The sequence below is a fragment of the Pelecanus crispus genome, chromosome 5 (genome assembly GCF_030463565.1).
Source record: "Pelecanus crispus isolate bPelCri1 chromosome 5, bPelCri1.pri, whole genome shotgun sequence".
Lineage (NCBI taxonomy): Eukaryota > Metazoa > Chordata > Aves > Pelecaniformes > Pelecanidae > Pelecanus > Pelecanus crispus.
The window spans coordinates 32954032-32979534 of NC_134647.1; the positions used below are offsets into that span (position 1 = coordinate 32954032).

The 25503-nt window shown below is 37.0% G+C and overlaps 1 protein-coding gene across 2 annotated transcripts in view; it reads left to right on the forward strand.

Annotated features, from left to right (window-relative positions):
- The first annotated feature begins 2863 nt into the window (after window positions 1-2863).
- Window positions 2864-25503, forward strand: part of RFTN2 (raftlin family member 2) — a 31591-nt gene continuing 8951 nt past the window's right edge. Inside the window, exons 1-7 of one of the 2 annotated variants that reach the window (XM_075711449.1) lie at window positions 2864-3002; window positions 8025-8208; window positions 10249-10360; window positions 12483-12807; window positions 15821-16021; window positions 20725-20846; window positions 22003-22106. In XM_075711449.1, the coding sequence (XP_075567564.1) occupies window positions 2864-3002; window positions 8025-8208; window positions 10249-10360; window positions 12483-12807; window positions 15821-16021; window positions 20725-20846; window positions 22003-22106 (1187 nt within the window). The remainder of the gene's footprint in view (window positions 3003-8024; window positions 8209-10248; window positions 10361-12482; window positions 12808-15820; window positions 16022-20724; window positions 20847-22002; window positions 22107-25503) is intronic. The other variant, XM_075711450.1, reaches the window with a different exon arrangement.

Below are 25503 nucleotides of genomic sequence, written 5' to 3' on the forward strand. Positions count from 1 at the left end.
GTGGGTAGACAGCAAGGCTGCTTGTCTCAGTTTCTGGTCAAAACTACTGTGCAGAACTGCTGCTGCCTCTCATCCTGCACTGCTAGAAGACAGTCGATAGTCCAGCACTGGAGGCGCGCCCCTGTTCGTGCACTACTGTTTTGCAGTCTTTGATGAAGTCGAAAAATGATACAGAATAAAAACCATAAGGGGATCCTGGAAGCCTTCCACAGAAACCTAGTTCCTTTGGATTAACTGGTCCATTGTTCGGGTATCTTTCTTTGCCTTTTTAAAAGTCTAAAAATTGTATTGAGCTTCAGTGAATGAGTCACGTGCTCTTTCAGTGGGGGTTGCTGTGACTACCACACCTCAGTGAATCACAGTGTAGTTTTAGGGATCTGTTCTTCTCTGGTACCAATTCCCAGAGCCTTTGCATTTTGGGGCACTGGAAATGGACTGCATTGTACTTTATATCCACTTTGCAACAGGATACTATAGTTATTCAGGCGGGTCCTTAAGCAGCTCTTGAATCCAGGAATTTTACGATCTGTTCCTCTCCTGAGTCATTCAGGTGCTTTGATGCAGTTTGAACTCCAGTGAGGGATGGTTGGTTTTGGTTTGGTATTGTTTGGTATTGTTTTGTTTATTCTGACATGTGGGATCTTTGGTTTCACTGGTTCAGTCAGTGACTTTTAGTCAAGTCTGCAATGGCAACTGTTGACTGACTTCCAACTTGGGAGCTTATAACTGCTTAACTAGTCCAGGGTTACCCAAAATAAGGACCATTGTTTTTATCCATAAGAGGTATCTGTGTTGGTGTCGTAAGAGTTTGTTTATACTATGAAAAATCCTCTCTTGGTGAGAGGGTTGAAATACAGTTTAAGCCTTGTCACAATACAATATTCTGGCCTCATTAAAAATGTAGCCATATTTAGTTAAATAAAAAAGGCAACCAGCTGGCAACTGGACTAGTGCTGCAAGAAGTTGTTTTGCTTGCAGCTATCTTAGTTATGCCACAGCTTTATACAGGTGGTTACAGTAGATCTTAAACACTGTGTGGAATGAAGGAGCCGGATTCACAAGGTTGAGTACAGTTTACATGTGTGTCTGGTATAGCAGCAATTCAGGGATGACCTTTACTGAAAGAAAAATAGTGTTTGGGAGCAATTTCTGCGTAAGCAGACACGCAGGAAGCTTAGTCTGTTTTCCTAGGTTTTAATCAAGAAGATGACACTGAGGGTTTTCCTATTGCTTTCAGCCCCTGGGAGCTCGTTTTAAAGACTGCAGGATTGAAGTCGTAATTATTGCATAGGCTCTGCACTCAGTGATTTTTCAATTCTTCCAAAGTAAAGTAACTTTAAGCTATAATTTGGATTTCAAAGGGGATATAGTCTGCAGACTTACCATTCCTGGTAAGGTACTTAAAAGTTAGATCACTTTGCTTGCAGTAGAATGGGAAGAAAACCACAAGTGGTTAATGGCTAACTTGCAGTGATTGATTATAGAAAATGTGGGCATTTTTTATAAGATTAATATTTTTCAGTGCAAAAAGTAAAAAGCTTTTTAAATTCAAATGTGCAGTTCCTTTCATCCAAAATGGTATTATGAATCTTTGGTTTTCTCTGGATTACTCTTAATTTCTCTAGGTGCAGTCTAAAAATAAAAAGGTAAATTTTCTTACCGCCCACCCCAGCAGTAACGGGGCCTTAGAAAATCAATCACTGTTCCTTTGTTTTCCCATGCATTATTGTGGTCTGCATCAGGTGTTACAAGTGACTTGCAGGAGTTAATGTAAGAGTAATGAGAGCCCTTAAAATTATACTAAGTTTTCAGGACCTAAAGAAAAATATACTTAGGAAACAGTGTTGAAAGTCCGTCGCTGTACTAACTGAGGTCAGCCTGACAGGAGAAAAGGATTTCAGTTGTTCAATACCCATGAAAAATGGGGAACAAAATCTTGTAACTATATTCATATATAACATTGAAAAAGCCTTTCTCATTTGAAATGAGGAATGTTTCAGTGTCACTTTTCAATGTGTATTAAAACCAATTACATAAGTTGATTTTAGCAATGTAGATTCTCACTGATTTTCTGGACAAGAAATTACTACATATTTTTACATTATTACAATATGTTACACCATGTTCATGGTTTGTTTTGTTTTTTTTTTTTTTCTCTGGAAAAAAGTTACTGTGGAAAGGAAATAGGAACCAAACTTTGAAATCTAAAACAAGGACTAAACTGCTTTTCATTTACTTTTCTACTCTTTGAGATGCCAGAAGCAATTTCCTCTTGAAGCTGACTTCCTTTCTGGAAATGATTTTCGTCTCCAACCATGTTGAGGCTCTTTTCTCATTCTTTCATTCTGACTGACTTGCTTTTTTCCCTCTGACTTGCTACTGCAGTTGAGTAGAACTTCTGGACGTAAGTAATTACAGACAAGTTTCTCTCTAACTTTCTTTTTCAGTTCTTCTCCCCCCTACTGCCCCCCCTTACCCAGTCAGTCTAGAACGACAAACAAAGCACTATTGGTGTCCTCTGCAAGAGAGCACTGATAGGGGGCTGGCTGTAAATTGACGTGGCATGGAAAATCTCTCCTAGTTTGTAGCAGCTCTAACATTGCTGCAAAATCAAGCCTGCCCTTACCAAGTTCGTAGCTTGAAATCATCACGGGCTTACTGTTTCTATATAAAAAAATGAATGGAAAGTACCTTTGCTTTTTGATTTGGGAACCGGACTTGTTCCGTATTTGGATTTACAGCTAATAGAAAACAAAATTGAAGGGAATTATTCGGTTACTTCCCCCCCGCCCCGCAGTGAGAGCAACAGATCTTGCTGCTCCCCCCACCTCTTCCTGCGATTTAATCATTTGCAGATCTTGCCATGGGGTGCGGACTGAGAAAGCTGGAAGACCCAGATGATAGCAGCCCTGGAAAAATCTTTTCTACGTTGAAGAGACCACAAGTTGAAACAAAGACAGATTCCGCTTATGAATATGTATTGCTGGATTTTACTTTAGAAGGTATCTTTTTATGTTATATCTTTACTATTCTGAGAAAGCAAGTAATGGGATTTAACTTAGTTCTGTCTTGTTTGACTTGGAGTAAATCTCGGATGCTTTTATCAAAGCTAGCTGAAATGTAAGACTTTTATTTTGAAACACAAATCATGACGAAGGTCCTCACTTAGATAAAATTACAATGGAAACGACTGAAGTATTTTTAACAACCAAACCCTCCAAATTACACAACTGTCCTTGTTAAGGAAGCTGGCTGAAAACTGTTAGAGATTTTCCTAGTTTCCTGTGAGTCAGACGCTGCCATCCGTACTCACTTTGAATAATTGTTGTCTGAATTCAGTGTGACGGTTCGGAAGATACACTGTGCCTGAGCATTAATTGAATAACAATTTTCTAAAATGTGCTCAACTCTTGCAAACAGGCTGTCATTGTCCTTGTTACTTTATGCAGAAGTAAGTCTGTTTCTTAGTTGTATACCAGGAGTAGCTTCCCCTCTTATGCCCACCCCAGTCTCTTAGTAGCTATCTCAGTAAGAGTCTTGGTTTCATCTTACTGTTTTTTCCAAATGATTTACTTGTAGTCGTTGAATAGTCTTTTTGAAATTGTGACTGAAATGAAATAAAATTTGTATGCGTAGCTAGAGGCAGACAGTGCTCTGTGGGATACTTCCTTCCCGAGGGTGTCCCGTCTCTAACAGAGCAACTCCCTGTTCCACAAAGTTGAAAACATAAACAAGCCCAGATGGCTGCCCTCTGAGAACAGACAGCTCAGTTTTGCAGTCACTTTGTAGTAACTTGCATTTTAAAACAGCACAATCTACTGGAAATTCTTAATAACAAGGATTTGAAGTAAATGTAGTTGATAGAAGGGTTTGATAAAAGGAGAAAGTGTAAGTGCGTGTCTTGATACATTTTAAGGAACTCTTTCATAAACAAAACTTAAGCTTCTGGTTAAATTCTAAAATAAAGGACTGTAGTGATCATTTTATTTAAAATGTATCAGTCTGTTCATTGAAAAACTGCAAGATAGTAATAGAAGTCACATTCTGTTAAGTTATAGTACTTGACATCCAGCTGTATTTGTTCTGCTTATTTATACGTACAGAGAGTTTCTCACTGGCTTGTTCTTTTTGAAGAAACAAAACTTTAGTAGTGGCAACTTACTGGAAATAAAGCTAGGCTGCCTAATGCATGAATTACCTACTAATCTACTGATAATAGAAAGGATACTAAAACTTAGGGTTGGGGGTTTTTTTGAGACTGAAGGGCATTTAGTGTTCTTAAATAGTCTGTGTTCTGAACAGTTTTGCTATGTTTTAAAGTAACAAGTTTCTGAAAGTGTTGTGTAAAGGATTTGTTGTGACTTTTAAGAAAAAGCACATCAAACAAGTGCAAATGAATGTGCATCTCTGTATTATTTTAATAACCGATCACTACAGCAGTAAAGATTAATTTCCTCCTGTTTAGTCTGATATTCAAAAGTCCTTGGCCTCAGCGACTTACTGTGGAATTACGAATGCTAAATAACAGTGAGATCAGTTTTCGATAGTTGCTTAACTTTTGTTATCTGACTGTCAGCAAGTAGATTTGTAAACACAGGTATCTTTCTGTTGAATTGTTCTAGCTGTGTGTGTATTTGACCTTAAAATATTTTTTGTTTGAGGTCTCTACTCTTTAGAGCTAACATCATGAATACAGAAAAAAATGGTGTATATACTGTCTTGGAGGCATTTCTGAATTCTGTTTGCTTATGAAATGTGGAATTGGGTAAAGTACTGTGGTGACTACGTTGAGCCTCCCCCACACCAGTCAGCTCACATACTTGTTGCTACTTGAATATCCTTTGGCTAAATGAAACCTAAGTGAGAGCCTTCTATCACTTTAGACCAAAGTTAATTTTCACTCTGCTGTCAGGTTGTGTGTTATGTCTTCATGGCACGCTGTATCTGCTGATTTCCAGAGCAAGATCTTACCCAACATCTGAGATTTCTGTTTGCCTGAGTGACTTGTTACCACTGGATCTGGCACCAAGTAAAAAGAAAATCTGCACTTAGTATCCTTTGTAAGATGCTACAGTAAGCTATGTCCCACATTAAGACAAAAGTATAGCAAGCATAAATGCATTATTTCAGTTTAATATGCCTTATTCTCTGCTTCAAAGTCTTCCGCCTGCTGGGGAGACTTTCAGGAGTCCCTGATCTTCTCCCAAACCATGATGCAGATTAGGTCAACCACGCTAGTCTAAATTCACTGGCTGGAATCCCTGTACATCTTAACTAGTTATCAGCAGTGTATTGCACCTTGGCTGCTCCCCTCCTGGTCCCCAAAATACTCCCATCCCTACTGTAAACATCAGCTTTGAGTTCTGTGGAGGTTCTGCATCAGGAGAATCCCAAACAAAATTACAGCCAGTCTTTTATTTCAGTGGGATTGAATAGTACAAAGGAAAGGGAGCAGTGGACTCTGAAGTGTAATTTTAAATGCCTGTCAAGGATTGTAAATTCTGCCATCTCAATCATGAGGTGTATCTCAGTTACAAAAACAGCTGTTATTTTTTGAGGTCAGTTTAACCATGAAGTAGGGATAGTTTAAATACTCCTAGTCAGGCAGAATGCTTATGCCTTTTCTGCAACTTCCCTTTTAGGGAAAACAAGGAATATTGATGCAAGGGTATTTCGCATCAGCCCACTAAGATGACATGCTGTGAAGTTCTTGTCACTCTGAATAACAGTATGAATATGTATGAAGTAGCTGTTTTGTCATCATCTTCAATATCGTGCATCTGAAGTTTACTATAAAACTAGCACGTTAGCTGTAGTTCTGTTATTTGTAAAAGTATTTTGGCTACCTGTTGACAGCACATCAGGATGGAAATTTAATGAAAAACACTTAAGACATTTGCAAAACTAGTGAAGTGATGATCATGTCACATACATTCCTGCTTTTTTGGCTTGTGGGCTGTAGAGCAGTTAGTTCTTCAATACGTATTTAACGTCTCCTGGATTTACTATGAGTGGGATCATGGGATGGAGGTGTTACTAAGGGCAAAATATCATCCACCTATGAACAGGAGGGCTGTAATGTACTGCCTGCTTAAAAAAAAAAAAGGCAAGGTAGCGCAAGAAAATGACAGCCCTGTCCCTGTGACTGAGAATGGCAGAGTTTACACTAATAGGTTGTTTGCTAGTTTTCAGCAATAAACTGTCAATGTATATGTTAGTGATACTTTTTGGTAGTGTGCATTTCCCATGGTACATGTTACTTTTGTTTCTCTTGACAGCTTTTCTGAGCTGTTAAGGCTCTTAGTGACAAGCAGAGTAGGCTTCCATTCCTTTTTCCCTTTAGTGAAAGTTGGTATTTAAAAGCATTTGAGTGTTGTAAAACAAGAGTTTCTGGTTTGGTGGTTTGTGTTTTTGTTTTTGGTTTTTCTTTTTAAAAAAAAAAGTCCTCCATAATGTGTATATATCAGTATTATCCCCATTTTATAGTGGGAAAGCAGTATAGAGATTGATGTTTTACAGAACACACCACTCATGAACCAACAGAATTCTAATTCAGTTTATTAGAATAAAAGATTTAGGCAAACTGAAGATTCATATATCTGGTTTATGATACTTTAAACCAGTAGGATAGGTAGACTTTGTGACTTGCTGTGATAAAGTCCGTAAATTCCTTGCTACTGCCCACCTACAATATAGGGCAGGTAGATAAGAGGATGTAAGAACATGAAATTAACTCTAATACATTTACAAAGTGGCAGGTGAGATTTATGTCACTGCATGTATCTGTTTTCTGTGTTTTTTTTTAAATTACAGAATCAGAGGAGAATTAGTGTATTTAATTGTTTTCAGTTTATTGTATGGTTTGAAAGGGAACGTTTAAAGCAGCATGTTAAAATGTTTGTATCTCAAAGTGTTGTGAGGTCACTTAATTCCAACTGAGGCATCCTTTAATGCAGTTGAATGCTGGTCTTAATGCACTCAAAGTCTTGCAAAGAAAGGAACCCATCGGAACACAAAAAAATACGTCACTTGCAGTAAGGGTCACTGATAAAGACCATCTAATTCCAAGCCAAGCTGTCTTGTCATAAGAGTTCATATCTGCAGAGGATGAAAATTTTGATGATGGCAAATACATGCTGGCAAAACTACTCATCAGTTACTGTTTGTATATGTGTATTGATTTCCTGCTTTGTGGAGGGTCTGAGAGTGTCTACAGTTCCAGTTGGAGTTGAGGGGAATGGGAAATACTGACTATCAGACTTACTGTGGCAGAATATAGAATCTATTACCAGTGTGGAATCTTCCTTTTCTCTGTGCAAAAGCTGTGGATCAGACCATTCAATAAAGGTTCTCCAAGATTTCTCCCAATAGTTGTGTAGCACCTAGCTGTTGTCTATTGATTGGAAATGCTTGCACCCACTCAAGAGGGATCATCCTTAGAAATTAGTGACACCACATAGCTTACTTAGGTGACATCTCAAGGTCCCTTCCAACCCAAAGCATTCTATCATTCTATGACATGTACTTAGGTCTACTGGAAAAAGGAATTGGGACTATGTTAAAATTTCAACCTGCAGTCCACAGATCACTTCTGAGGGATCAAAAAAAAGTATTTAAGAAAAACAAACCAATTGTTCTAGGCTTAAATTCATTGTATGGGAATTTACCTCACAACTAGGGTTGAAGGATACTTCTTCAATAAGTTTAAGGCCTTGGCTAGACAAAATAGTTGCTTTGTTAAGTCCAGACCTATTGTGTATTTAGATGTTCATGCATCTCTTAAATTAGCTTGGCAAAGCTAGATCCAACAAAGTGTTGTAAAATAGATTAAAAATAGATCATATTAACATGTAAAAATATGTGCTTCAACTGGTTGAATACTGTTGAATCAGCTGTGAATCTGCTTTTTCTTGTATAAATAGAACTGTAGCTTTTTGTTAGATTTTGTGTGGTTTATATAAAAGGAACTCACCCAAAAAGTATATGGACATACACAGTATAATGTGCTTCTCTTCTGCTTTTAGCTTCCTCAAATCCAGAAGTTATCAAGATCAGTTCTGTGTTGGATATAGCATCTAAGGTGGACGAATATTACAGCAAAGGATATGTTGTACGAGCTGTTCACCCTATTATACTGCCAATTGGACAGAGAAGGAATTTCCCTGCAAGTCACATGTATCGAGTGGTACTTTCACGATTAAAATTAAGGTAACAGTGAAATAATTTTAATATATTGGTCCATTACTTAAGCCATTTGTAAGTGGATTGCTCAACATGCATAATTTATTATCAACTTGAAATGAGCACCTCAGAGAATCAAATAACTGTTCCTTGTCTAGAAAGGTGAGCAAGTTAGTAATGTTGTTTTAATTATCACTAAGCATGCAATAGGTTAATGTTTATGTTGTCTTAGTAAATGTCCGAACAAAAATCCAAATCATAATTTGTGGGAAGATAAATTGTTAGTTTACTCTTTTATTTTTAATACATCTTTTTAATAAAGTATCATCTGTGTTAGGACCTGCAGCAAATACAAGATTAAATGAAACACTAGGAGAGTAATAAGCTGCTTTAAATTCTTTCATGTCTGTATTTTGTTCTTCATGTTCAAAACTTTTGTTTTCACTTTTCCCATAAGAGCATTATTCAGGGAAAATGACCTATGAAGTGTGAATTTATTTGTCAGAGATAAATAGTTTATTTTTTCCTTCTTAATAAGAAGGAAAAAATCATTCTGTGGTTGGGGGGCATACAAAAGCTTGGTTTGACACTGAGGGAGAGTCAAGAGTTTGTGTTTATGTTCCAGCTCTATAGTCTTACCACTCTTGTTTTCACTGCATTGTAATTGCCATGTGATCATAAAGAAAATGTACAAAGAGATTTTACCATTAGTGCCTTTGAATGCAAAGAAGAAAACCTTTTGTTCTTATTTTGAAAACTAGAAAAGTGGATTTCTTATTGCATTAAGAGCTGTCATGCTTCCCCTCCTCTCCTGAGTCCTAGTGCGATGCACAAAGGTTCTTTCATTTTCTTTTGGAAGACCAGAAGGGCATGAGTTGGAAGATATCCCCTGCCACTCCAGCAGTACTGTTGTAAAACATGGTTCCTTTGAGGGACCTTCCCAAACGACTTGCTTAAGGAAGCATTGTCCATGATATTTGCTGCTTATACAACTTACCTTTATAAATTCATCTGCAAACAAGGTGAATGTTGTCCATGTGGGCAAATGCTTGAGTAAGAAAAGCTGAATACTTGCATTCTGGAGCTGAGGCTTCTAAGAGCTGACACTGCCAGCACGCAGCTTGTACAATTCACCTTATCCCTGTAGACGTGGGATCCTTACAAAGTTGTGGTTTGAACCTTTAGGCCCTTGAATAGGTGAAGGACGAGACCCTGCAGCCTCTATGTGAAACTGGTGTAGGTTCTCAGTTTCCTATGCAGGTGCCACGTACCTATGTTGGTTTTCCTGCAGGCAAATAGACCTTCTCCAACTACTATGTGGAAAGTTACCTTTTATATTTGAGCATGTCTCATTGATGTTTCATTCTAAAGCAAAAGATTGTGTGAAGGAAACATCAAATAAAATGCCATTATATTGATATACACCAAATATTGTTGTCTGAGTAATAACCTAACTGGCTTCAGATAAAACATGATGAATACTGTTCTTTAATTGGAAGTTAAAGCTTATTGGATTCTCAAATCTGAGTCATTTAAACATTACCAAAGTAATTGTTAACTGCATTGTATTTTTAGTACTTGTCTACGCTGTATTTCATGCAATAGCTGCAACTCTGCTTTAGTTACAAAAACTGAATAGCAGCATGTTAACAGTGTAAAAGTACCATTTCTATTCATAGTGTTTTCTACAAAACTGCATATGTTTTGTGCTTGCTAAATTTATAGCTTAAATTTGGGACTTTTGCGTTATTGGAGACCTTTGGGTTTATTACAAAAGCAGAGCTGTTTGTCAATAAAGCTCAGTTTCCAAAAGAGGTCTGTTAACAGTCTTCAGGTGGAATTCCTATTAGGTACTAATACTCTTACCTTGGCATTGTAATACACAGTACCTGCCACTTTGTGTAAGATACAAAATACCAAAACCCACCGAGTTCTAAATAAAGGTATGAAGAAGCATTGCCAGGATTTCATTCATAACTATTCCAAAAGACAAGAATTCTATATGCAAGCACTTGCCCAAGTTAGCAGCAAACTGCTGACAAAGACTGCTTTCTTTCTGTGTTCTAGCCAGAAGCATGCAGCACCCAGAGGACAAAGGCACCCCAGGCTGGTGATTGAGGAATGTCCTTTAATGTATGAAACACTGACAAATGAGGTAGTGAAAGAACTATTAGAAAAGGTAATGGAGGGTTTTTTCAAACTTCTCTTGAGATTTTTATTTCTACCATACATGTAAGTTATATTTAGTGGCTGATGTTTTTTTTTTTTTAGTTTCAAGTTTTAACCTTGGCTTATTTTATAGAAGCTACAAAGTCTTTTGATGAGAAAGAAGTTACTTGTCTTCACTAGTTGCTTTTTGTAATTTAGGACTTAGTACTGAGCCCTGTAAAGCTTTGGGACACTGGCCACTTACACCACTGAAAGTAGAATCAGGCCCAAACTCTCAGTCAGTCTTTATAAAATGCTTGTATGATAGCTTTATCTGGAATCAACATTTAAAAAAAAAACCAACCTGAAGTTTTATTTGTTCTGGGTTAAGTAAATATTCCTAATGAACATGAATATATTCAGTTTCTAAGAAAGATTTTTTTCATTCTTTAACAGAAATACAAAATACACAGTAATTGTATTAAATAAATCATTTGGCACAGCTTTTGAAAATATTGTATAGTTAAAGAAAACTAAATTTCCACTGGAATGCAAGCTCTAGTTCTAGTTCTTTTTGTGTTTCACTTCCTCTGCAAAATTGAAGACTTGCTGAAACAGGAAACTATTGTTATTACAAGAGTTAGAGTGATATCTTTTACATTAGTTGCCAAGGAAAGAAGTAGAGGAAAAAGCATATTGGAGATCTTTAATGATCTTTGAAATTATCAGAGTTGTTTAAAATTTCTGAATGGCTTGTTTTGAAATTTTCAGGTGTTTCAAATTTAAAATGGGATTCCATTACACATTTATTCTGTGTGTGCATTGCCAGGTTGGTTGTATAGCACACCAGACAAACATTTAAAGGAAAAATACACTTGACATTAGCAGTGCTTCAGTCTTGCAAGCAAATCTGGAACAGAAGTAGTAAGTGAAAATAATTTAATTTTAAAATGCTCCCAGTGTTTTAAAAAGACCAAGCCAGTAATCCAGTAGAAAATTAGCTTTCTTTTTTTTTTTTTTTTTTTTTTAATTTAAAAGATCTGAACCCACAAGACTTTGTGGCATATCAGGAAAAAGTTTGCTATATTGCCTCTTTTTCTGCATGTTGCTTGTCACATTTAAAATACTTTGGTTGTCTTAGAAGAAGCAGCTCTGTGATTATGCAATCACAGTGATTGGCATATCATATCGTTGCTGTACATACATAATGGTGGTAGATAGTAACACTTCAGTCTACCACGGTACTAAAAAGGGATTGTAGTACGGTCAGCTATTTGAGTGTTATTCACTCTCTTGATCTGTTTATGTGAGTTAACTGGGCAGAGATCCTTTTCTCTCTGCCCTCACTAATCCAGTACTTCCCAGGCCATTTCTTCTTTCTGGGCTGGGATTTCTGTATTTTTCTGGAAAGACTTTATTGCACAGGGGAGCTTGTAGCACAAGATGGCAGTGGGATCACCTTCCTAAATGGCAGCACTCCTTATCCCAGCAAAACCCCCCCCACCTCCCTCCGAGAACAGACACGTCCCACAGGTGGCACATATTCTACAGTTGTATTTTGAGACTTCAGTGCGGAGAAAAAGACCCACCACTGGCTGAAAGCAGAGTAAAAAGGGTTTTAATGTGCTTCTAGCTCCCTCCTTTCTCTGCTCCTTCACTATTCTCAGTAATAGTGAAGCTGAGTTAGCCTCTAAGGGAACCAGGGGATAATGAGTCCTGACATATGACAAATAGATATTTCTGTAGTATTAGTGGTCAGTAATTTTAGTATGGCTGGTATCACGTGTTTAGAGAAACCAATGCTATTTATTGCACCATATACTACTTATTATTACGACACAGCAAGTAAAATACTTTGGATTTGTTCTAAGTGAAGGATTTGTATACGCCGAAGTCAGTACCAGTGTTGGCCACCTTATACAGCCTGAGTCCAAGGACATACTGGAAGACTTCCATTTACTTTGAAACATGGGCAGCGTACAAAGACAAGCCACCCTCCTTTACAGTGTTGTGTCTTTATGTCCTTGAAAATCAGCAATTTAGTTAAACAGAACATACATATATAAAAAGGTTGGGGTTTTTTTTTTTTTTTAAAAAAATGTCACATGCAATTCTAAAATCACTTTGCAGATAAATTTCTGTTGTAAATACAGGTTAATGAAGCTGCTAAAAGAGGAAAGAAGTTTGTGGGATTTGTAACGCAACATTTTCCTCAAACTAAAGCCTGTAATGGAACAAGCACAGATGGAAGTGCAGAGCTGGAATCAACACTGGGCAGAAGAAATAGGGAACAGAGAAGAAAAAATTCTGATGAAAACTATAAAAACTGGAATGAAGGGACATTGATGAGTGGTCACTCATCTGAGAGTGGGATAGAGGAGGAAATGCAAGGAGAAAGCGGTCTGTTACAGGATGCAGATTTCCAGTTTGGAAAAGAAGTCAGCCTTGTTAAACCACAAAAAGGAGACGGTAATAAATGCTGCATGTTTATTACAGAAATAAGGTATTTTATTGAGCTGTTGTTTTAAAAAGGTGTTGAAAAAAAAGTAACAGCAGCATGTTCTGTTGTATCAAATACTGGTTTTGTAAAATGCATCTTTCTTAAATGTATACGTATTTCTAAAAAAGTTGCCAGTTGAGGAAATAGAGGTAATATTTACCTTCTGCTCTATGTATGTGTGAACTGTGGTAATACACTAAAATCATATTTCAGTTCTCTTGTAGAATATTATAAAGGTACTGTCAATGTTATAGTTTGTAATTTAAAGAAAAAGGAAAAAACCCCAAACAGACCCAAAAAAAATCACCCATAGTGGAATTCTGATTTTAAATGTGGTGCAAACAGATAGCTTTTTTGCTTGATATGTTTATAACAAATATGTGGCAGTAAAAATCTTTTTATTTTAGGATGCAATTGTTTTAAAACATTTTTGTAAATGCATATAGTTTTCGCTTAATATTAAACCATAAACATGTAAGGGATTTCCAAGAGTATGTTATGATTCCAGTTCTCCTTCCTGTTTCAAAACTGACAACAAAGAGATCCCCATCCAGCTAGAGCTGTAATTTTACATGCTTCTAGCCAACTCACACAATGTACAGCAAACAAATCCGTTCATAATGGATTGTTTCTGGTTAACATGCCTTCAAGAAGCATCCTGAAAGAGATCACTGAAATTATTGCATTGACCGTGAAATCAAAGAGGATAATTGTTACAAAATGAATTTTCACTAGAGAAAAGTAAGCATTAAAAAGTTGTAGAGGAAGGAAAAGCATCATTGAAAAATGTTGGTGCTCTGGTAGAGAACTTAGTTGTGGAAGAATCTGAGATACTTAGTGTGCTCTGTGTGACAGAGTGCCTGAAATGGTGACTTCTGATACTGAAGCACTAAGGCCTCCCCATTTGCTAGGAAGAAAAGATGAAAAGTAGTCTAAAGCATGAGAACTAATGCAAGATAGTATTGTGTAGAAAGCAGGCAGTATGAACCTTCATGTCAGGTTGCATTTTGACATAATAGGTTCTTCCCTGATGGGCCAGACATGTTTTAATTCCTCTCAAAAGGACCTTTTCACTTCCCTGTTAAGAGTTAAGCACCCTCTCCAGTTTGTAGACTGTCAGGATAATGACTCTAAGCACTGAGATAATCAATGTCCCTCCTATTTTTAACACTTGAATTAAAGCAGATCTAGTACAACAACATGCTGAGCCTTTATAGCATGATCTGTTAAAGCTTAACTCTTTCCTTACAGCTTGAAATAGTGGGTTTGCTATGTATAGCAGAATAGAAATCCTGTCAGCAAAAAGTGGAAAACTCTTGGTTCTGTTAAGGAGCTTTGTTTGTGCAGACTGGTATGACCAGGTAGATTAGCAACCAGTGCCTCCCCTGCATGCAGGATTCTCAGGAAATTCTTCCAAAAGCTTTGGGCACAAATATGCCAGGCTTCTCTATGACTAGTCAAATACTCAGTAAAGTTATTGGAATTCCTAAGACAAAACTCATGAAAACTTCACCACCTCTCTTTGCAAATGTTTTATGTAACCGTCATTTTAAAAAATGCTGATGCGAAATTTCAAAGAAAGTCTTGCATGCACGTAGGTATGTACTGCCACTTCAGTATGCCATTTCTGTTTAGGTTTGCTCAAAAGATGCAAAATGGTGTTTTGAGTTCTAGATTTTGGGGTCATAATGTGACTTTTGACTATTTGTAAACACACCATTTGCAGAGACAAATTTGATACGCCTGAGCAATTGAATAGTTGTATCGGAAAACTGAAGAGCAAATACAAAAGTGATCTCACTTTAGTATATGGGAAAGGAAATCGGGATTAAACACATGTAACACATGTCAGGATAAACACATTTATGCTAATACAACCACCTGTGGAGGTGATAAAATAAAACTGTATAGGAAGGAGAGTCATCTCTTACTGACAGAGTTCAAAAATTTGTCCTGAATTTACCTTATTCCAGGCACCTGGTGTCACTTGCACTGGGTGTGGTAACACTTCTCAAAACAGAGGGGTTTTCCCAGAGATTGATTCAGACTGCTTACAGTCCAAATCCTACTTTGGAACTCTCCCTCTATTTCTGGAGCCTAGGGAGACTAGCATCCTAGGTGGGGTTATCTAAACCAAGTTACTTTGTTTTGGCCATGTGAATACTTCTGCTTTCTAGAGGTTTACTTGTGTTGATTTAGGCTGCTCAAATGTTGAACTATTAGACAATCTGCAAGGATTTTTTTTAGCAACTGCTTTGTGTTATTTCTCCACAGCAGTGACATACATGTGAGTGTATTTGTAGAATACATTTGTATGTCTAGGACTTCATAACTTGTCATCAGTGATTTCCTAAAATGGTATGGATTTCTGAATTTTAATTTTTGATGAATGCTTTTTTATGACTTTTTTTTTTGTAACAGCACTGTATCAGTGCCCAGATATAAAAAGCATTTGAGGATATGCAGGTTTTGTGTGCTTAACTCACACACTCATCAGTTGTGTGGGAAACCCCAGTAGGCAACTAATTATACTGGAACTTCAGTAATCTTCAGAAAATAATGGGTAAAAATCAATACTGTACAAGGCATTCATAATATTTAAAAATTTAGAAAACTGTCTTTAATCTTCAGTTATAGTAATTTCAAATACTTATAGTCAGAAGCTCCATGAGTAGCAGAAAAGAAGCCTGTTTCCACCAGGTTTTTCTTAGCTGTATTATATTTTCTCTATGCAAAACCCATGTACCTAAAAGGTTCAGTGACAACTCAACTGTAGTATGTTCAAATTTTTCTCATATTCCAGAATGTACCCCCCTCACACCTTGTCCTAAGTGTGTCTAGGGCTCAAGCTGAGTATAGTCACAGCAGGAAACAATTCTTAAAACTGTTGCTTAGAATTAGAAAACCATGTTGAAATAAGAGATTAATAATATTTTTATTTTGGGGCACTGTCTTCCAGGGGTTCATTTTTCTTCTTTTTTCTTTTGTTAGACAAGCTATATACAGTCTTCAATGTTTTTGATGATGATTCTACCTGCTGGACCTATCATGAAGGCATTTTGTCTATGAAAGTAACAAGAAAGGGGCCAGTTATTAGTACACTGGAAGCAGACTGGCTAGAATTAACCACGTTTTACTACAAACAAGGATTGTCCTTAATTGATTCTTTTGTACACTGGGAAACTTCTAAAGGTGAGTACTGTCCGAGAATATCATGAAGCTTTTACTTGTTTACGTAGAACTACGTCATTTGCAAAAAGTAGATCATGTTTTGCTTCTTGGTGTGAAGGGCAGCATGTAAACATGTTCAGATAGTCACTGTAATAAGTATCTGGTACCTGAAAAGGGAACAACTTGTTTTCTGGGCAGGTATAGCTCTGAATAATTGCAATTTCTGCTTATTTTTATCAAATTGAGGATTTCCAAAGCAGGAAAGTAGTGTAGGGTTATAATGAAATAAGCCTTTTGCACTAGTTTCTTTTCTTTCTTTTGTTTTTTTAAGGGAAAACATAAAGGGGGGGGGGGGATTAGATACGTTTCCCTGATGTTCATATTCTGCTGCTCACTGTCAATACTGTGCTGCACTCTGAATATTTTTTAATAGGACAAAAGAGTACCTTGAGTTCTCATTGTGCGTACTGTACCGTTAAACCTAAGTCAGACTTTCCGTGCTTCATGCTTTCTCCAGTTCTTTGCTGGGTTTAAAAATTCTTTCCGAAGCACCAAATTGTATTAAAATTCAACTGTTGATCCTGAAGTTTCACGATGTTTCTGCAGGCTGTTCTGGTCAGATGTGGACATACACAGGGAATAATCAAATCTGGTTTTGTCCTTCCCCTCAGTTGTAGGCATATCCTCCAGGACCTTTTCACATAGCTGGGACAGAGGTCTTCCCTGGCCCTCCTGCTTCTGCGCTCTTCTGCAGCAACCTACCAACTCATTTAACACTCAGATTATTACAATGATACTGCTTCAGGCCACAGGATTTTCAAATTTTCATCTTCATTCTGCCAGTTTCAGTTCAATCTCAGTTCTGAAGAGATCCTAGCAGCTCTTTCAGAGTTCCTAGCCTTCATGCTCCTGATGAACAGACACAAGCCCAATGCCAGCAGCGCTGCTTCTGGCCCAGGCCCATCGCTGCACACCCTGCTGAGCCCAAAATCCTGCGCTTTGGCAGAGCTGTGAGACAGTGCTGTGCCACTGCTGACAACAGGAGCAGCTCTTTATTGACGAAGTATTTTGAGCTCTCAAACTCTGCTGTTGATAAAATGTGTAATTAAGAGATTCATTTCCACTTGAACTGAATTTGTCTGAAAGCCAGGAATTAGAAGTGTTGCAAAAAATAGTATGTAGCTACAGTTGTGCAACTACTTGAAAATAATGTGAAGAAAATGGTAGTGCTGTAGGGGAACAGACCAAAAGAGTCTGACGTAGCTAATCATTTCAGAATTCATTAATTATTGTAATAAATGTTGTTTGATGGCAAACTTTGAGTTTATATTTCACTAAAGTGCTACTTTTTCTTTGGTTAGTTCTGTTCATGTCTTGCTTGTACTAAGTTCCGAGTTGTTGGTATTCCTTGAGAATTACTTACGGCAGTTCAGCGTAAGCAAGCAAAACATGGGGCTGCAGTGGAGAAAAGACTTGTAAAAAAGTTTGTTGAAAAGGTTTCAGAGACCTTAAAGATTTTTTGCAATACTCAGGCTGATGTGCAGTAGTTTACTTAATAGTGTATTAAAGTGGCTTTCATAAGTCATTTTACATCTACTAGATGAATTATACAAGGAGGGTAGAATACTGGGGTTTTGAGTATTTTTTTGTATTTACTGTATGTCTTATGTAATGCTTTTTTCCTCATATTCTGATTTAAAATAATATGCATTCATTGCAAGGCTTGAATTAGTGAAGGGCTTAAATTAAAAAAAAAGTTGAAAACATAAAATCTTGGGAAGTTGGATGCTGTGGGTTCTTCAAAAATCAAACCCTGAAAATAACAAGAACTCTTTTTTTTTTTTTTTTTTGTTCTCAGTTTAGTTTTAGTGTGAATCACTGCATTTCTGTAGCTCTGCAATGAAGTAAACTTAGTGATTGTCAGGGGAACCACAAGCACATCAACATTACTATATTTACCTCAGATTGAATTTGGCAGCTAGTCCCTCTCAAGCTGCATATTTTGTGCACATAAACAGTCTACTGGCGCAGTTTGTATTGGTCATCTTTTTTGCTCTTAAATTATAATTCCTATCTATTGAAGTCAGTGGAAGAACAAAGTTTCCTTTGGGGGAGGAGAGGTGAGAAATCGGACTCCTGGTTTTCAAAAGAGATTTTTTAGAGCTGGAAAATAACCCTCTGGAGATATGTTACAATTCAGCGAGGGGTGTTTTTGGCAGCTGTTGAAATTAATCTTTGCAGCTGTTGTCCAACAACAGTTTTACAGTCTTCCCATTCCCCTGTAGCTGTCTGCTCTTCTCTGTGTGAATAACTATCCCATCTTTAATACCCAGGTTATGACTGACTTAGGGATTTCATGCTGCCTCTTTGCAGCAGTTCGTGCTTCTGATTCAGCCCTGCTTGACTGGTATGTGTTTCAGTGAGACTCATAGGTGGGACGCTGCTGAATAAAACTGGATGTGTTCAAAGACACAGCTCACTATGTGGATGGTATTCTGTGGCTGATCAAGTGTCTGTAACCACAATAAGAAATTAATTTAGCTACTGAGTTCTTAAGCTAAAATGTTCTTCTGGTGAACATTGAAGAGTTTTTCATAACCAGATAAAAATTTGGCATCCAACAGAGGGAAACCTAAAATGCTTTTTTGGGGAGAAGAAGTATTGAAGTACTTGCACTCATTACTAGAATTAGTTCTTGTATGTCTGCATGTACATCTAATTGTCATCTTCACCTCACCTTTGCTTGTTTGCTTTTAGACTGTGAGTGTCTTTAGCAGTAGCTGTCCCTTTATATAGATTTAGTGAAATGAGAACATTTTAGCTGTTGTTTTAATAAAAATGAAAACAGCGAATACAAGTCAGGCAGCTGCAGAAATTCTCCTCTCATCTGGACTCAACAGATATTCTGCAGAGTCAGCAGAATTCTGTTGCTACCAGGATTAAAATGCAATATGCAGTTTAAGGCAGGAAGAAGTTTTAACTAAAAAGAACAAAAAAAAAAAAAAAAAATCATTGTCAATTCTTAAAAATTGCCAACTTCTGTGTTCTGCTGCCAAAAGAGGATGCAGTCATAAAAATAATCCAGGTAAGTTCTTTTAGCAGCCATTTAGATCATTGTAGTGTTTCCTCCATTTGTAGCTTGGAGCCTCTCATGACCATAGCAGTACTTAAGATTAGTAGAAGTGCTGTGGCAATACTTTTGCTTTTTCTGGTTTGTGTTGTCTGTCCTGCAGCACTTCCCGCCCCCCCCCCCCACCCCCTTGAGTACTGATATTAACAAAGATAAACTGTTGTAATTGACAGAATGGGCAGGTGAACCAGTTAGCATGCAGCTTTTTCAATAGAGGTGATTTTGGCATGACATGTTATGAATTAACAGGTTGTCTCAGATTATACTGAATGGAGGTGTCTTGTGTCAATAACTGTTTAAAATTTAGAGTTATTCTATCATGTTTGAACAATGATAGAAAATGAAATACTCCAACATGTTGTAGGTGGACTGTCCATTTTAAGTATCTGCCTGAACACTGAAGAAAGGTAGAAGTCCATGAATTTATAAGATTGAGTATTTATGAATTATTAGGAGTTGCGCAGATATTCATATGTTTGTGCCTGAAGCCATAAGTTCAGTTGCGTGTACAATCACACTATATTTGTGTAATCCAAAAGTAAAATATATCCAATATCTCTGCATGGAAGAGATATATATGCATGCAAGTATCTAAATAATCATAACTCAAACTACATAAATCGGCTCCATGCAATATAGTAAAAAGTAGTATGAATAAATAGTTGGTATTTTATGGTACATTAACAGGCGCGCTCAAAAAACGTGAATTCCTGGTTCATATAGCACAACCTCCATGCCAGTCTGGTCAATTTTTAAAACCAGAGTAGTTGTGTTCTATAAGTTTTCTTTGTTTGCTAAGTGTTTTTTTTTTTCTTTATTTGCCTTCCCTGAAGCTGTGGCAAAAACAATTATCTCTTTACATCTCTTTGTGCAATATTGTAGAGGATTTAAATCTGATATTCTGAGGATTAAGTAATTTTACTGTTCAAATTTAGTTTAAGATGGTCAGCTGTCAAGGGACATCTGCACTGATGGCTCTTAGGAGGAGCAAAACCAGAAAATGAACCAATATTTGATGCACAGCTTTAGTTTGCACCAACCGGATACTGTCAGGCTTCGACAAGTGAGTCAGGGAGTTGGGCTCTGAAACTTCCTTCCCATCAGGAATCTTCCTACAATTACTTCTGTTTCAGGCTCTTCCTGTGGCTGTTTACATATTTATTTAAGTAACAGTAGCTAGGCTTTGGGCTTCATGGTTCATTTATCTTTATGCTCTCTCCCACCACACCAAAAGCCACACTTATTGTCAAGTGTACAATATTGAAGTTGAATAAAGAGGGTTTGTGCCCATCTGCTGCAGGGGATATGTTGAATACAGGGTATTGGAATTCAGTTTTGAGTGTGGAAATGTCTAATGCTTTTGAGAAAATGAAATGGTTCATAGTTCCATTTGCGTAGAAAAAGGGTTTTTAATAGTAAGTTGACTTGCATACTTCATCAAGTTGTAACTAGATGCAGAAATAACCACAAATTTCAGTTATTTGTGGTCTTAGTTCATTTCACTTTAGAAGACTGTTCAGTGAGGAAAAAACAAACAGTAAGATATCAGCCTAAAACTTTGTATTTCAGTTTATATTTGTCTTTATGTTCACAGGGGACTATTTGCCCAAATCTTTAGAAGGATTATTTATCTACGAAGAAGAAGGTGCTGGGGTTCCAGGTTCTAACAGGAAAGGAAATGATGCAATAGTTGTTGAACAATGGACAGTCATTGAGGTAAATTGGTGATTATTTAGCAATGCAATTTCCTACTTCTAGTTTTCTTTGGTTTTTCTTTAGAATGCTTGTACCAGTGTTTGATAAACATTCAGGATGGTTTCTTGAAGCCACCTGCATAAGCTAACCTGAAGTCTTGAGTCATAAAAATGAAGTCAGGCCTGTGGCCATTGGTCAGTCTGCATAAAAGAAAGATGCTGCAGGGATTCTGGCCTGACATCCACAGCTGTACCAATGAGTACAACCACCAAAGAAAATTATTTTTTTAGATGTATATGTTTCAGACCAGTTTAGACATAATTGCAACAAGTGCAGTGCCACTGACAATGTGCTGAAGTATTTTTAAATAAAAAGGGTAAGAAAATAGCAAAAACTAGAAACAGAACAAGAAAAAATTGATAGCGAATTGAGTGTGGTTTTCAGATGTATATCCTTAGTAGAATTTTACTGCTAAATATGAAAGACTTCATTTTTTCTAATAAATATATATGTATTACTATACCATGGTACAGCAATAAAATTATTTAATTTACACATATTTTAATATTTAATATTTTAATAAGAATATTGGTATGAATTAATGACTTCTGAAAGTAATTGTTGTTGGAGGATACTAAGGGCTTACTTTTGAAATACTCAATGATAAATAAATTTACTTACGTGAAAAGAAACAGCATAAAACTAAGACCTTGTATATTTAAAAAAAAAAAAAAAGCCGAAACCACCACCAAAAAAAAAGCCCAAACACCAAACCCCCAAAACCTAATTATGTAGCTAGGTGAGATGCTAGTTATTCAGATGTGAAGTAAAAACCTAAGTACATCAATTGAGACACCTATGCTGGTATTTAAAAAGTTTTAGGCATTAATTTAGCAACATGACAAGTTGGACAAGTGAGATGTGCTTTGAATGTCTTGCTAAATCAAGGCTCATACCTAAAGTTAACATGCTCTGTTTTCCTACTCTTCTGTAGTCTTGAACTTTTCGAAATGTTTTCAGTTTGAAATAGTGAATCTCCACCAAACACCACAGTTTGATGTCATCTCAAAGGATTATCTCATTATAAATAAGAGGAGAGTCATTGTAATTTATGTGTAGAAATGCAAATAAAAGCTGTACAGAGTCTCTTTACTACTTTTTATAATTATTAATGTAGGGGTGTGAAATTAAAACAGATTACGGACCTTTATTGCACACGCTGGCTGAGTTTGGATGGCTCCTGACCTGTGTCCTGCCTACACCTATCGTACGACATGACAGGTACCCGAATAATAGATGACAGCACTTTTGGTGTGTACATCTCTGAGAATTATCAAGTGATTACTTGTGTACTTAAATGTAACAGGAAGAAAAATGCTAATAATGTTAACTGCATCTAAAACTTGAGATGTAAGTAGCATTATGGTGGAATCTTTTTTACCACACTGTTTTAGGACTGCTGACTTCAATGAGTTTCAAACTAGACCAATAATCCTAAATTTAAAATACATTCTTTAGATATAAACATTAATAATTTTATTAAACTTTTTATCATATACCCAGTTCCTAGCAATGGGGCAGCAATGGGGTTACTCATATACTTCAAGTTTAAACAAGTGTTGAAATGTTTCACTAATTTAGGACCTTGGTGAATGACTGGTTTAGGCTATGTAAGAAGTCATGTTGTCACAAGACAGTCATGCAGTATTTATTGCAAATTAGGGAGGAGAATGTGCTAATCCAGCAAGTTATTGGGCTGTTTCTGTTCTTCTTTAATGTAGACATTATGTTTCATTTCAAACATAGTACCAAACTACTGGATTCCAGTTCTCTTACTGCAGTATTTATTTAGATGACTGAAGGGGATCTATATACATAGGAGGAGCTAAATAGCAGACCTGGCCCTGGATCCCCTATAAGGTTCCAGATTGTCCTCCCTCCCTCCCCCCTACCCTCTCATTTAATTCTCCTTGCATTAGATTAAGATTGCCAAGGTTTGAAAACAAACAAATGTACGGAGAATGAGTGACTTTACTAATCTTTGGATCCAGACCTCGCTGTATTAAATCAAGACAGCATGAAAAAGGATGTGAATGAAAGGTTCTAAGAGAACTGCTCCAGGAAAGTGGAATTTTGTTCAAGTGATTTGGCATAATTAAATCAACTCGCCATGTGAGAAGGAGGTTTTTCTGGTCAGGAAATAGTTTGGAATTTTTTTGTTTTGGCTGTGTGGTCTTTTTTAATAGTTGATTTTAACCAACTGGTTAAAAGCAAAGACAGAAGAAGTTGTGGTAAAACATATGGCATGTTCTGCGGATTTTTTTAAGGATCTCTGTATGTTGTGTTTTCTCCTGAAACTTATGAAATTCTGAGCTTGTAAAGCTCCTGCTCCAGAGAGAAGCAGTTTTCAGAACATGAAACAAAATGGTTATCCTTTAATTCATTTCTTCAAACAAAATTTTGTAGTCTAAGTGTACTAGCTTTGAACTTGGTGACTTGTTAAGGGTATGTGAACCACTGAGCCTGGTTTTCATAAACAGCTGAAATTTTTGGCCAAATCTTAGAGCTTGACAGTAAGCCTTCGGGATCCGGATCTACTTCTTGAAGGATGCGATTGGACAATGGGAGAGAAAGGTTTTAGTAGCCATGGTGCGCTGTGGGTCATAGGATGAGAGTGCGGTTTTAACCTCAAACCTCTTCTATCCCACAAGCAGTGTAACTGTACCCATCCCTGTAGGGTTTGGACGGCAGGAACCAGATTGTCCTGAGCAGCTGCTGGTCAGCCGCTCTGAGTATCTGTGCTTGCAGCAGGCAAAACAATGTATTTTTGTACCTCATAGATTGCTGAGCAAGGGCAGGGCCATTTAAAAGAAGTAAGTGCTGTAAGGAAAAAAAAAAAATAGGAAAAAGTGCTGTAGGAAGTGCTGCCAGATTCATTAGACTGGACCTGTTCCTTGAACTAATAAGAAGGTAATATACCAGCAAGATATTTAAGTTGCGCTAGATGCCTGAAGTAGCATTGCTTCCCAGATGTGAAACAACCAGCCCGTTAATAGCTGTGATCATGCAAAAGGGGGTTGTAACCTGGCCAAAGCTGAAGTTGGATTCATTTTGTAGCAACACTAGAATAATTCAGACTAATGAAAAGCATTTTTTTTTCTGGCCTAAAGGGTTGGGTAGGTGTCTGCATGAATTATCTAATACTTGTTGTCCTAGTGTGGCTTGAGAGATACTTTTGGAAGAAATAGGATAAATCACATTTTGTGTGCCTGTCATGTATCTAATATACAGCTATTCAGTTTGCAAAAAAAGTTTAAAAAAAAAAAAAAAACCAACAAACATGAACACAAATTCCTAATTAGGAATCAAGAATTCTTAAGAGTCAAAAAAAGAATGTGTTTCTATCCTGATAGGCTAAGTAGTGATTGATAAATACTATTTTTAGTCATTGATGTTGGTATTTACAGAGGAGAAGTTGTTCCTGGATGATTACTATGTGTCTGATATGAAAGATGCCATTACTGTGATGGTGGATTATCCTAGGAATGCAAGTTAAATGTCTCGATAAAGAAGGACACTTTATGCTGCCTAACAGCTGTTCTTTTACCAGACTTAGAACTCTGACCTCAAACCCCAGCCTGAATATTAACAGGCTTCAGAAACACTGAACAAACAAAATGAGCAACATTTTGGGACGATCTGGCAAATTCATGTTTTCATATTTATTTAAAAAAAAAAATTCAGACAAAGTATGTAAAGAAAATTCTATTTAAGAATAAAATATGTTAGCAGGGCAGCCTGCTCCCCATTTTTATTCACCTTTATATTTTGTTCTAGTCTCTGTTTTCCTCTTCTCCTAATTTATTGCAAAATTTTCCTTCATCTCGGATCTTCTGTGATCTGTTCCTTGCCGTTATGCCCATGCTTGTCTGCAGATGAAGAGTGTGACCAACAGGCTAACAGGTTCTGGGGTGTGACAGGACTGGCATGCACTGATGTGTCCTTTTTTTGTTTTTTCGGGGTTAGGAAGATGTTCCCCTCCGTAAATTAACATGTCATGTTGCATGGAGTGTCATGCCACGTGGTAGCTGGATGTCACGGATCACTGTCCCGTTTCAGGCAGGGGCAGCAGTCTGTACGCCTCTTTAGTCCTTTAATTCCTGCCACAAGGGCTAAATCACGTTGGATGCAGGAAACATTTCCTTGAGAAATGTTATCTTTGCCGTTACAAACAGAGCAAGGGTAGATGTCATATTCTTGAAACATGCAGAGCTGCTTTTTTGTGCACTGTTGTCTGAAAAATAAGCACTGTGGGGTTTTGAGGTGGTTTTTTTTTTGGTCAGCACACTGTAAAACCCACAGAAGTTCCCCTCTTCTGCCAGTGATTCTCTTTTTCCAGGGATATGAGAAAACAACATGAAAAAAAGTGCATATGATGTAATGTTTGTTGTATCCATCTGTATCTTGGGTATTTACATTTTGTCAGCAGTCAAAAAGAATTTTTTTTACGAAAAAAGTATATAAGACAGACCCACAAATGATGTTAGTGACCCAAAGAGCCTCCTGCATTATACAACTCTTACTTACTAGGTAAATGTTTTCAAGACAAGCATTTGAGAGTAATTATGCCAAGTTTAGAAGCTATATAGCAAGAATAAAATGAATAGTCCTTTTAGGA